Below are 12906 nucleotides of genomic sequence, written 5' to 3'. Positions count from 1 at the left end.
CAAGGGCCATCAAGTCCAACTTCCTGCTCTGCAGGATCACAGAATCAAAGCACCCCTGACAGATGGCCATATAACCTCTGTTTAACATTCTCCAAAAAAAGGAGACTCCACCACACTCCAAGGTAGTATATTCTACTGTTGAATAGCTCTTACACTCAGGGCGTTCTTCCTAATGTAGAGGTGGAATCACATTTTGTCTTCTGAATCCATTGTTCCGGGTCCTCTTCTTTGGGGCAGCAGAAAATAAATCCACTTAGAACCTACTTTAGGTTCTGAACAGGCATGGATCTTTAAATGATCTCTTAAATGGGAGTGTTTAACTAGCTTTTGGATGCTAAACAGCTGTTAGCAGTTCCCTAGTTACTGTGCGTAACATGGCATATTTCATGCAAAAATCACATCATTAATTTTCCATAGTTACTTGTCAAATTTTAGAGATGAATGCAAATAGTGCAATTGATAGGTTGAATCTCAGAAGATTCTCTGGTAGAAGAGCATGAGTTTTTTTTTTCATTGTGCAAACACTCAGTTATATGGAAAATATCATTAGTTCTGTAGATGATTTATGTGACAATTGTCTATTGCTTATTGATATTCATATGTTCCCTTCTTAAAACCAAAACTAAGAAATGTGTACTGGCTAAAGTTCTTATTTCTATGGTCCAAAACACACTGCAGAAATAATTCAGTTTGAGGCTGCTTAAAGTACCCTGGCTCAATGCTAGGGAATCTTGGGTCATCATAAATCAGGAACAACTTGAAGTCACACAACAACAACAACAAACAACAATCTGAGTAACGAAGGAAAACCAATGGATGAAGGCTAGAGAGTGAATGCATGTTTCCCTCCGCAGGGACGTAGACAAGGGGGGGGGGCTTGGGGTCCAGACACCCCTCTTCCATTAGAAAAATGAATGGTGCATGCTGCTGCGCCACTGCACCCAAGCCCCGTTATAATGGTGGCACTTAGTCTGGAACTCCCCCCCCTTCCTAAAATCTTGGCTACATCCCTGCCCCCCTACATGTTCTGTCTTGATTTGACTGTCCTAGGAATCGTAGTTTAAAAACACCTCTTATCTAGTGTCTGCTGGAAGCACCAGTAGTAACTGTTTGTATTACCTTTTCTTGAAGCCCAACCAAAGAGTGATTTTTCCAGTTTCCTTAGAGATTTTTCTGTGCCTCGTTGTTGTAATTTTTAGCAGCTTTACCAAATGTTAACTGCAGAAGAAAGGGAGGGTGAAATGCTCAGAATTCCTAAAACTCTAGAAGTTCATCCAAACTTTATGTGTCAGCATAGCAACTGTGGGCTTGTCCTGGCTTTCTGTTCTGCAGATAGAAGTAGACCAAAGACTCCTACGCTGGTAATTGACTGTTAAATTCCTACTCCTGCCCATCCCTATTTGGAGCTTTAACATGAGCCAGCTGCAGATGGTGTGGGCAAATATAGGCATTCCCTAAAGATATGTTTTCTTATTTTGATAGGGAAATGAGAAAGTCCTTTGCCATGACTTTCAGCCTTTAACAAATATCTTAGTCATTTAAGACATTTTGATAATTCACTGTGTTGTCATTCATTTTTTAAAAAGCAATCCATTAGTGCTATTATGAGTAAGCCACACGTTCCTCCTGAGACCCATGAAAACGGACAGCCATTAAAAGTTGCTTATTGAGCCAGCAAATGTTATCTTTGGTTGACAGAAAATAAGAGTGCCAGTTGTGCTGGAACATTGACAAATGACTTTCTTTCTTACACTTTTGCCTTTCAGATAGGACAGACCTTAAAATCTGTTACTGGATGGCCCATGGAGAATGTCTTTTATTATGCCCATTAGCAACACTAGTCTAATGAGCAGACTGTAGCCAGAAGATAAATTCTTTTCAAAAGGAACTAGCAGGTGGCACTAACTTGGCATTCCTTGGTTTCATTCAATCTAAAATTTCATCCTGGAAATGTTAACTACCTGAAATATTGTGCTGCGTGTGTCTGTAGCATTTGTCAAGGTGTGAAAAATCCTACTTTAAACAGTTTTTCTGGTCTGGGTAGTGAGCATTAGCAAATGATGTAAACCTGCCCCATGGTCTTCCTTTTTAGTTTGTTTCAGTATTTTTATTTGGGGAGGAAGGGAAACATTAATCACAGAAGCACAGCTGTAAAGTGCAGGTGTAACAAACACCCTTGTAGCTGAGACAGCAGTCCTGACCTTTAAAAGCTGGGGTTTTTCAGCTCTGCTGGTGACTGCTATGAGGAATAGCTATTCTAGGTTGTGTTGCTTTAAAGCATAAACAAGACAGTACTTTGATTTCAAACTGGAATTGATTTCAGTTCTGATCTCCTTCTTCTTGTTTGTACTTTCCAAGTTGTGCAGGTGTGCGTATTTATTTATTTAATTTCTGTGCTGCTTTAATCCCAAAAGGGATCCAAGGCAGCTAAAAAAAAACCATATTCAAACATTTTTAATTAAAAAGTCGATTAAAGTAACCTAATTAAAATGTGAAAAACTTAAAATTTAATATAAATAAATAAAATAAAACTTTTTTATATCCCGCTTTTTGTTACCATAATCAAAGTGGCATACAACCTTTAAAAATACAGTATATACAGTCCCCCCCTTAAAAAGGATTAAACAATTCCATCCATTAAAATTACAAACGATAAAATCTAAAAACAATAATACAATGATAAAATAACAGTGGGCAGAGTGTTCGCTTATATATGTCTGTGGGGGGAGCGTTACATGGCCAGGTTCTATTCCAGGAAGGCCTGCCGGAAGAGATCCGTCTTGACAGCTTTTTTGAAGCTCTCTAGGTTGGTAATTTGAAGGATCTTGTCCGGCAGGCCATTCCATAAAGTGGGAGCGATCGCGGAAAAAGTCCTTTGGGAGGTCGCCATCAATCTGGTCTTTGTGGACTGTAACAAATTCCTCCCAGGGGATCTGAATGCACGGGGCGGATTATACGGAAGGAGGCAATCCCTTAAGTAGGTTGGGCCCAAGCCATAGAGGACTTTAAAGGTAATGACCAACACCTTGTACTGTGCTTGGAAACGAATAGGCAGCCAGTGGAGTGATTTCAATACAGGTGTAATATGGTCACTCCTAGTTGTTCCTGTTATCAATCTGGCTGCCATATTCTGTACCAGTTGAAGTTTCCGGACTAGGCATAAGGGTAGTCCCATGTAAAGCACATTGCAAAAATCAAATCTTGAGGTTACCAGTACATGTACTACAGTTTCGAGGTCACCCAGCTCCAGGAAAGAGCGCAGCTGACGTATCAGCAGGAGCTGATAACAGGCACTCTTGACCGTTGCATTCACCTGATTTCTCATCTGAAGCAACAAGTCGAGAAGCACCCCTAAGCTGCGAACACAGTCCTTTGAGGGGAGCGTGAACCCCTCTAGGACTGGAGGTTGCTGCCCGATACCTGGTTTGGGGGTCCCTACTGTAAGTACTTCCATTATATCTGGATTCAGCTTGAGCTTGTTTTCCCTCATCCAGTCCATTACTGCTGCAAGACATTGATTGAGGGAAGAAATGCCATCTGTCATCGTTGCTGATGACTGAGACATGGAGAAGTATATTTGGGTGTCATCAGCATACTGATAACACCCCGCTCCATGTCTATGGATGATTTCTCCCAGCGGCTTCATATAGGTGTTGAATAACTTCGGGGACAGGATGGAGCCCTGAGGGATGCCACAATTAAGCTCTGTTTTTGAAGAGCAACTGTCTCCGAGCATCACCCTCTGGAATCTACCTGAGAGGAAGGAACGGAACCACTGCAAAGCAGTGCCTCCAATTCCTAGCTCTCTCAGGCATTCCAAGAGGATGTCATGGTCTATTGTGTCAAATGCCACTGAGAGGTCTAATAGCACCAGCAGGGTCACACTTCCTCTGCTGATGCTTAGATAAAGGTCATCAGTTAAGGCGACCATGGCAGTCTCCACCCCATATCCTGTCCTGAAGCCAGTTTGAAATGGATCTAGAAAATCGGCTTCATTCAAGACCACTTGGAGCTGAAGAGTGACAGCCCTCTTGATCACCTTACTCAAAAATGGCAGATAGGAAACAGGCGTATAATTTTTCATGTCCAAGGGGTCCGAAGAAGGTTTTTTCAGAAGAGGTCTAACAACCACTTCCTTTAAGGCAGATGGTACATAACCTTCCCTAAGGGATGCACTGATGACACGTCTAAGAAATACCATCAAGACATCACCCCCCTGGATGGCCAGCCATGACGGGCAGGAGTCAAGAGGGCATGTTGTATTCCTCAACTTTCCAAGGATCTTGTCCATGTCACCCGTACTCACATGCTCAAATTGATCCAGTCTAGTCTCATGAATGGATTGACTGGACACCTCATCAGTTGATTTTGCCCTAACATTGGCGTCCAGGTGGGCTCTTATTTGAGAGATTTTACCTGCAAAGTAGTTGTTAAATGCATCACAGCAGACTGTTGTCAGGTTAAGTAGAGGGTTCTGGGTAGATGGCATCACCGTCAGTTCCCTTACCACCCTAAACAGTTCTGCTGGACAAGACTTTGCCGATGCAATGAGAGCAGACGAGAAGGATCTCCTCGTTGCTTTTATTGCCTCTCTATAAGAATAAAGAAATTTCTTATGATGAACTATCAGATAAGAGTCCAGTTGAGCACCATTTGTGCTCTAGTTATTGTCCCACCCGCTTCACATTCTTCAGTTCTCTGGTATACCAGGGCTTTCGATTCAAAGCAGGTGGGAAAGGACACTTGGGAGCGAGTGTGTCAATAGCCCCGGCAAGATCGGTGTTACATGTGTTCACCAGAGCTTTGACAGAATCACCGGCATTATCAACCAACAAACCCTCTAGGACTTTCTGGAATCCAATTGATTCCATTAGCCTTTGAGGGCAGACCATTCTAATAGGTCCCCCACCCCCGGGGAGACAGACACTGGCTCTTAGTTCAGCCCTGACCGGAAAATGATCCATCCATGTCAATGCAGAGGTATTAACTACCTCTGCCCACGGATATTCCTGTTCCGTACTGAAGACCGCATCGAGAGTATGACCCACAGAATGTGTTGGCCTGGTAACCAATTGGGAGAGGCCCATGGCTGTCATGGCTTCCATGAGCTCCTGAGCTGCACCTGTTAAACTGGTCTCGAGTGGGATGTTGAAATCGCCCAGAACTAAAAGCCTAGGCGACTCCAAGAGTAACTCCGAGACTAGCTGTGTCAGCTTGGATTGGGAGTCTGTTAAGCAACGGGGTGGACGGTATACCAACAGAAGCTCTATACTATCCCTGGTCTTCAGGCATAGGTACATACACTTGAAGCGGTCCTTCTTCCGGACAGGTATCCTGGTCAAGGTGAGATTTTCTCTATAAACCAGAGGCACCCCGCCTCCTCGCCCATTTTCCCTTACTTGCTCAATGACAGAGTACCTGGCTGGGAGGGTTCGATTCCAAGTGATGGCACTATCCTCTCCCAGCCAGGTCTCTGTGAGGCAGGCCAGGTCGGCTTTTTAATCCACAAGGCGGTCATAGATGATATGTGACTTGTTTTTCACTGACCTGGCATTGCAAGGAGCAAAGTAAGGTTCTGTGGTGTGGCTGATAAGCTCCCCATCCTATTTTGGGTAACATAATGAACTGAAGGTGGGAGCGCTTTCAGACATCAATCCTGCCATCTTTTGTAACAAAATTTTGCCCTATTATCGCCATACCTTCCATTGCCCCGTACAACCTCAATTTTCATCCCCATGTCCCCGGCCATCCCGTACCTCCCATCTCCCTTCAATCCTGTCATGTTGTTACACCAGATGTTTCCAAAGGACAGTGAGACAATATCTAATCTAGCCCACACCCGTTATTCAATGTCAGCTTTGCCCACTTCAGTCTGCCATCCCACGAGATGGAAGAAAAAATAAAAAGAGATAAAACAGGCTCTTGGTTTGAGTCTAAACTTTGCACTAGAGCTAGCTTGGGCTCCCGGCTTGGCTGGTGTCTGCTCTTCCGAGGGCATGGAAGAGTGGCCTTTTAACACTGCCACTCTTGCCACACCCCTTGCTTCCAGCTGTTCACCACTGCAGCCCTCACCGTCCCGATGGTGAGGGGATAGTGCTAGGCTTGGGCTTCTGGCTTGGCTGAGTTGGCTGGCTGGCTGGTCTTCCTGAGGACTGGGGGAGTGGCTTTTAAAGCTTACCACTCCTGCCACGCCCTCTCACTGCTGCCTTGCCTCTGCTGCCTTTCTTGGTCCCAGGGGAGAGAAGAAGGGCTGCTTCTGGCTTGTTTTAAAACAATCTAAAACAAAACCCATCAAATAAAACCAGCCTTGCATGATTTAAAAAAACCTACCTGCATAAAAATGTTTTGTTCTGTGTATGTTTTGTTTCCTTGAAATCTCCCTCCCATCCCCTGAACTATAAGTAATATCTGCATTTGCTTTTCTTGGTTCTATACAAAGCTTCGGAAATGTATAGCTTTGGATTACTCATCTCAGAACCTCTCAGCCAGTATGCCTTGTTGAAATAGAGATTCCAGAAAGTGCAATACTAAAGTATACTTTCCATCTACTTAAAAGATGAATAAAATTCTTAGGAAACAAGACTAGCACCACATATAGCTAGTCATGTGAGCTCTGGTGCTTAAGAGAAGAATTCTTTAGAGCCAAGAGAGCTAATTATCACAGAACTCAACTCTCACTGCTTTAGAATCAGAGAAATGAGGGTGGTGAAAAGTGGTCTTCTTGACCACTGTGTATTGCTTTGCAGATGGAAAGCAAGACAAACACTCTTTGAAAGTATAAATTCAACAGGGTATTTTACAGAAAAACACCAACTATTCTGCATAGCTCTTGATACATAATAGTAAATCTTTTCCATGTTAATTACTGCATGTTTCCTACTTTTAAAACTCTTTTTTTCCAACCACATTTTTTTCCTGCTGCTAAGATAGCAAGAAACATCTGCCATGATCCATCCAAAACGAAACTCTTTTAAGTTGTGCTGAGTCTGTATTATCATTGAAATCAGTGGTACATAAAAGTGCTTGATATTTTCTGAAAAGTGACTGTTGCTTAATTCAGTTTTAGAACATTTCAGGATTTTAATAAGAGCTTGAAGGAATTAACAAAAGTACTCTGCCTTACTTCAAGTGTCACATTTATTCATAACTCATGAGCTTGCACGTTACCACTTAATTTCTTGGAATACATTTACAAAAATTGGTATTATCCCTTACATAGTTATAGAAATCCTAAATCCTTCAACATGGGAAAAATAATCATCTTAAATATAGTGCACATGATCCTCATATATTAATTTGTAATATGCATCTTTATTATATTTGCATAGTGTATGGTTGCCCATTTGCTTCCCTGGTCTGTCCGTGGATGGCAAATGGAGGGAGGACAAAATGGGGTGCGCATTGCCATTCAAGCCAGTGGGCTTGAATATAGGCGAATTTCCGTTTTCACAAGGGGCTCTGGAATGGATCCCCCATGAAAATGGAGGGCAACTATATGTGCTCTTTTGACTTAATTCCTCATCATGTGTGTATTTTCAAAATATGGAGTATGTGGCTGTCTCCCTGCTATGGTCTGCTACTCTCTCTTCAATGGCATGATTTTAATTTTGTGTCTTCCCTCTAGGTTATCTAGCATTTTCTCCTCTGTTACTGTTGGGGAGGGGGAGATGTTTGGACAGTGATTTTGAAGGATCAGAACAAAAGTTAGATCAACTTATTGGCAGATCAAGAATGGTAGCAATCCAAAGGGACCATGGCAGGTACATAGTCACAGTGAAATGGACAGAATAGACAGAAAAAGGATGTTGGGGCAAGGCATAGTACAGGAGCCTCCAGGCATATTTCTTCATCAGATGACTTGCTCAAACAATGGAATGAAGCCTGAAGTAACATATCTATTAATTCCAAAACTGTTTAATCTGACGTGCTTGAGAATTACAATACCTTTATTCATTGGCTATTTAGATGGTGTACCACAGGTTGCTGGTAGGTCCCTCTGCATGAGAGTTGGACAAGTGAGTGAACATTAGGTGTGTTAAGAATATTCACACATTTTTTTTGTCTAAGGTCCAAAATGGAAAAATAATAATAATAATAATAATAATAATAATAATAATAATAAACCAAATCACAGTGCAGAAATAATCTAGTTTTTTTCTCCCTATGTCCCTCCTCACTTCTGGTGGGACAGAAAAAGTGTCCAAAGAGTGGCTTTGTTCATGATAAATACTGTCATGGGTCCAAAACCCACTGCAGAAATAATCCAGTTTGAGACTGCTTTAACTGTCTTGGCTCAGTGCTAGGGAATCCTGGGAATTATAGTTTATTGTGGCACCAGAGCTCTCTGACAGAGAAGGCTAAATGTTTCACATTGGAATTAGTGTTGCTTCTGTATAATCCTTGATGGCAAAATCTCCATTCATCACAGGCTGCATTTGTTTAGCTGTGGCAATGAACTAGAGAGAACTTGTGATAGTCTTGCACATTCCATGCATTGTTTTTTGTCCTGGAAACTTGTGCTTCAGGATACACACAAACAGAAGATTCTGCCTTGAAATAAAATAACAAGTGGCAACAAAAGTACAAGAGATTAAGATTTTGTTTTCTTGCTGTGTCCTGATAACAGTTAAGCAAAACTAGGAATGGAAGCAAAATCAATAAAAATGACCAGCACAAAAGTCAAAATGAATGATTTTACTGACCTTCTTCTAACCTTAGTATATATGAAAACAAAAGGAATCTGGTGATGTGCAAAAGTGCTTAAAATGATGTGGCAGTGAATTTTAGGAAGTGGAACTGCTGAGCTTAATATGTATTAGTATGAATGTATTTGTAGAACAGGTGTTTTTTGAGTGTCAGCAATTTAAATAGCACTGCTATTTTTATTTATTTTTTTACCTTTTAGACCAAACCCACTGAGAGCAGTTCATTAATGTAATGTTCTTTTTTAAAAACAAAAACAGAAAAGGATGAATACTAATGCATAAGGATAGCTGAGGAGTTCCAACCCCCATTACATCTTCTAATTTAGGATTGAAGTCTAATCATAAAATGTACATTTACATCTGAATTTTGATTAAACTTCTTTTTTATCCCTGTTTGAGGGAAGAGATGACTCATACATCTACGTTAAGCCCAACATCAATCATGATTACTGAGGCGAGGTTCCTTTTGAGAAGACTCCTCGGGCATTTAAGTAGTGTTTCTTTCATAATGTCTTCAGCAGCATATTTTGCAAATAGAATCAATAGTAAACTTAATGTATTATTCTTCACCTGTTTTCCATGTCCAGTGTTTGCCTGTGGGAAGTTACACATCTGTACAGCCTGGCAGAAACTATTTTCGCTCTAATGATAGCTGCAATGTGTCCAATGTAACACTTGGCTCTATTGGGGATGAGGTGGTAATTGTCACATACCATTTCCATAACTTATTTATGTTCACTTCTAGAGAGAGATGTGTAACAACTGGGAAGCCAAACCTACAATTAACAACTTAGTCTGTATCCCAGGCTGTGAAAGCTAATGTGGATACATAAACTCTCTGAAAAGACAGATTCTTTTCATCATAAATGAAATGATGAATATAGAAGAATATAAAACACATGTTTTATTTTTGAAATAGTAAAGTGTAATGACCTCTGAGCAGAGAATGCAAGTTTTTGATCTAACTGTACCTTGAATTTACAATTAGAGGATAGAAGGGACAAGATATTCACTTTCTTTTACTGCATGGGGAGTTTAGGTCTCTGTTATAGCCATCATCTTCTGATAACCTAAGCTTCTTAAATATGGGCTGCAGAGGTGTCTTAGCTATACAGTATAACTGTGTGTGCTTGCTGAGGAATTCTGTGTATAAAAATTTGCATACATCTGGTAACTTTGTCAAATTATAGCTAATTCATGCCAGCAACATAAATTCTATCATGCAAATTAAAATAGTTGTGTAAAAGGCCAATAGGGGGTTAGTTTGGAATTGCTAACGAATCACAAATTTGAGCAACAGTGTTTGTCAGTTACTCATATTTCTTTTACATTTTAATTATAACCCATCAACTCATAAGTGATTACTTCTAGGTTAGGCTCATATGAATGTCATTGAAGGGTGTTTTAATTTAATGGATGCAGCAGAACATCTGTTTCTAAGGTTTAAAAGCCAATTAATATGGAAATTTATTGTAACAAAAAGTCCATAGAAAAAATATTTCTAACATTACTTGCACTATGCAGTTTATAATTGAAGAGATAATGTAGCTGTGATATTATATACTTTTGAGCTAATTTAATAATGCATTTTTTTTTTCAAAAATGAAAAGGCCACACATCATAATTTCAGTGGTTCTATTTTAGTGATCTCATTTGTAGTGGTCACATAATTTGATTCTTTCTTTCTCTATTTTGTTTGTAGCCGAGCAATCAAGACAAACCAGGATCTTCTTCCTGAAACGCCATGGACTCAGATATTTTACAATGACTTTTGGGGCACACTTCTTACTCACAGTGGGAGCCATAAGTCATACCGACCTCTCTGCACACTCTCTTTTCGCATTAACCATGCCATTGGAGGAATGGACCCTTGGAGTTACCACTTTGTAAATGTACTCTTACATGCTGCAGTCACAGGCCTTTTTACCAATTTTTCCCGAATACTCTTTGGCGATGGTTACTGGACCTTACTTGCTGGCCTGCTGTTTGCTTCCCATCCCATCCATACGGAAGCAGTGGCAGGAATTGTGGGAAGAGCTGACATTGGAGCTTGCTTTTTCTTTCTGCTCTCCTTAGTATGTTACATTAAACACTGCTGGACAAGAAGCTATTCAGAAGGTACCTGGGGCTGGATCTTGGGTTCAGGACTCTGTGCCACTTGTAGTATGCTGTGGAAGGAGCAAGGAGTGACTGTTCTAGCAGTGTCAGCAGTTTATGATGTCTTTGTATTTCACAGACTAAAAATGCACCAAATCATACCTGCTGTCTATAAGGTAAGTGATATTTGCACCTCACAAGTATTAGTTTGTATACTAGATGGATAAATAGTTTCTCACTCCACCACCTACCATGCCCAGAGACTGTGTAGTAGAAATATAGTTGAATCCATTCAGCAATATTTTTTCTTAAACATGATATTTTGGCATTTATACTCACACTATGTATCAAGTACTTTTCAACAAATTCTATTTGGGCTTTTTGTTTGTTTGTCTTAGCATTCTAACAAAGGATATACTGTACATAGGTAACTATAAGTGGATCTCATGTATAAGTCAAGGGCAGGTTTGGGGGCCAAAATAATGTTGTTTTTTTAAATTTGACCCATGGATATGTTGAGGGTTAAACATAGGAACAAAGCAGATGGGTCAAAAAGAGAGGCCAGAGGCCGCTTTGACTTCAAACAATCGGACCACGGTGACCTGATAGCCTGCTCCTGAAGCGGGTTGCTGCTGTGGTCTCAAACAGGTCTCTATCAGGAACAGCTTTTTGCCACTCCTTTTTCTGGCAGCTTTGGGCTGCATTAGCCAGTCTCAGAGTAGCTTCTGGACACTCCTGGGGTGTGCGTCATCTAAATACCACACCCCTGAAGTGACTGGAAGCTGCCTTATTTGGCCCATCTGTTTTGGGCCATTTGGGGCATGTAATGAAGAATGTAAAGGATGAAGCAAAGGAAAACAATGCCAAAGAATTTATAAAATTTATGCAGGCATAACTGTTTGTGTTCATAATAAAGACTGAATGGATGAGAAGGTAGAATGGGTTGGTGCTTGTTTTAGGAGCTCCAAAGAGGGATTAAGCTCTTACCTTTCACCATGGGATAGCTCTTTTTTTTAATAAGAGTTAAAGTACAGTACTTACGCTGAACCAGGGATAGTTCAACCAAGGTTTCTGTGGTCAGTTTTTTGGCTAAAATGTCTAGATTTATGCCAGCATTGTGTAATGGTTTGATTGTTGGACTAGGAGACCAGGATTTGAATCTAGACTCAGCCATGGAAACCCACTAGGTGACCTTATACAAGCCACTGTCTCAAAGACTCAGAAGGAGGCAAAGGCAAACCCTGTCTGGACTATTTTTTCCAAGAAAACCCTATGATATGTTCATCCTACGGTCACCATAAATTGGAAATGACGAGAAGCAACACAACAACAGCAACCAACATACATGAATATATACAGTATCTGCTTAACATGTATAAACATGTCAGCCTTTAGTAAGCACTGATTTCTATATGACATAAAACTATTCACATATAGCTTTGACATGTGTTTGCTTTCTTTCTACCAAGCTCATTAGATTTCTTTGGCGTAGATTCAGGATTCTTGTGCACTGCATGATAACTTCACCATGGATCAGGAACCAGGGTATTGTATTGACATTCAGTTCACCCTAATGAGTGCTGAAGAGTGATACAGCAAAATCTGATGATCATGGAAGCAAACTGCTGAAAAAAATTGTTAAGCTGGTTATAGAACAAAACAGGTGGCTGTAGACTTAGAGGTATGAAGTTGCAAAATCTATCACTTTGGACCACAGATTTCAGAATCCCCTCCCAGCCATCATGGCTGCTGGCTTTGTGGTATTGTGGTTCCCAAAGGCAGTTTTTCAAAGCTCTTGAATTCATCCTTAAACTATGTGTCACTTTGGCTTTTAAAAATCCAGTGGTTTTATCAATATATGAAATTGTATTTGTGCTTTAAATTATATTATTTTAGTTAATATTATATATTCACTTAATTTATATTTTACTTTTCTCCCAGCACAGAAGTAAAAGTGGCTTACAAGACATTTAAACAAACATTGGCGGGATACAGACTGCCCCAAAAGGGCAGTCTCCTGCCGCCCTGGTTTTCTGCACGAGGGAGCCGCAGTGGACAAACCGCGCGGCTCCCTTGCTCAGCAAAAAGAACCTGCAAAAAGCGG

The 12906-nt window shown here is 40.7% G+C and overlaps 1 protein-coding gene across 3 annotated transcripts in view; it reads left to right on the top strand.

Annotated features, from left to right (window-relative positions):
• TMTC2 (transmembrane O-mannosyltransferase targeting cadherins 2) overlaps positions 1 to 12906 on the top strand; it is a 239196-nt gene that overhangs the window by 97473 nt on the left and 128817 nt on the right. For all 3 annotated transcript variants that reach the window (XM_089524013.1, XM_089524014.1, XM_089524015.1), the window contains exon 2: positions 10408 to 10978. In XM_089524013.1, the coding sequence (XP_089380139.1) occupies positions 10408 to 10978 (571 nt within the window). The remainder of the gene's footprint in view (positions 1 to 10407; positions 10979 to 12906) is intronic.

The sequence above is a fragment of the Sceloporus occidentalis genome, unplaced genomic scaffold (genome assembly GCF_023333645.1).
Source record: "Sceloporus occidentalis isolate IW3139 unplaced genomic scaffold, rSceOcc1.0.p SCAF_5, whole genome shotgun sequence".
Lineage (NCBI taxonomy): Eukaryota > Metazoa > Chordata > Lepidosauria > Squamata > Phrynosomatidae > Sceloporus > Sceloporus occidentalis.
This window is presented reverse-complemented; position numbering and strand designations above follow the sequence as displayed.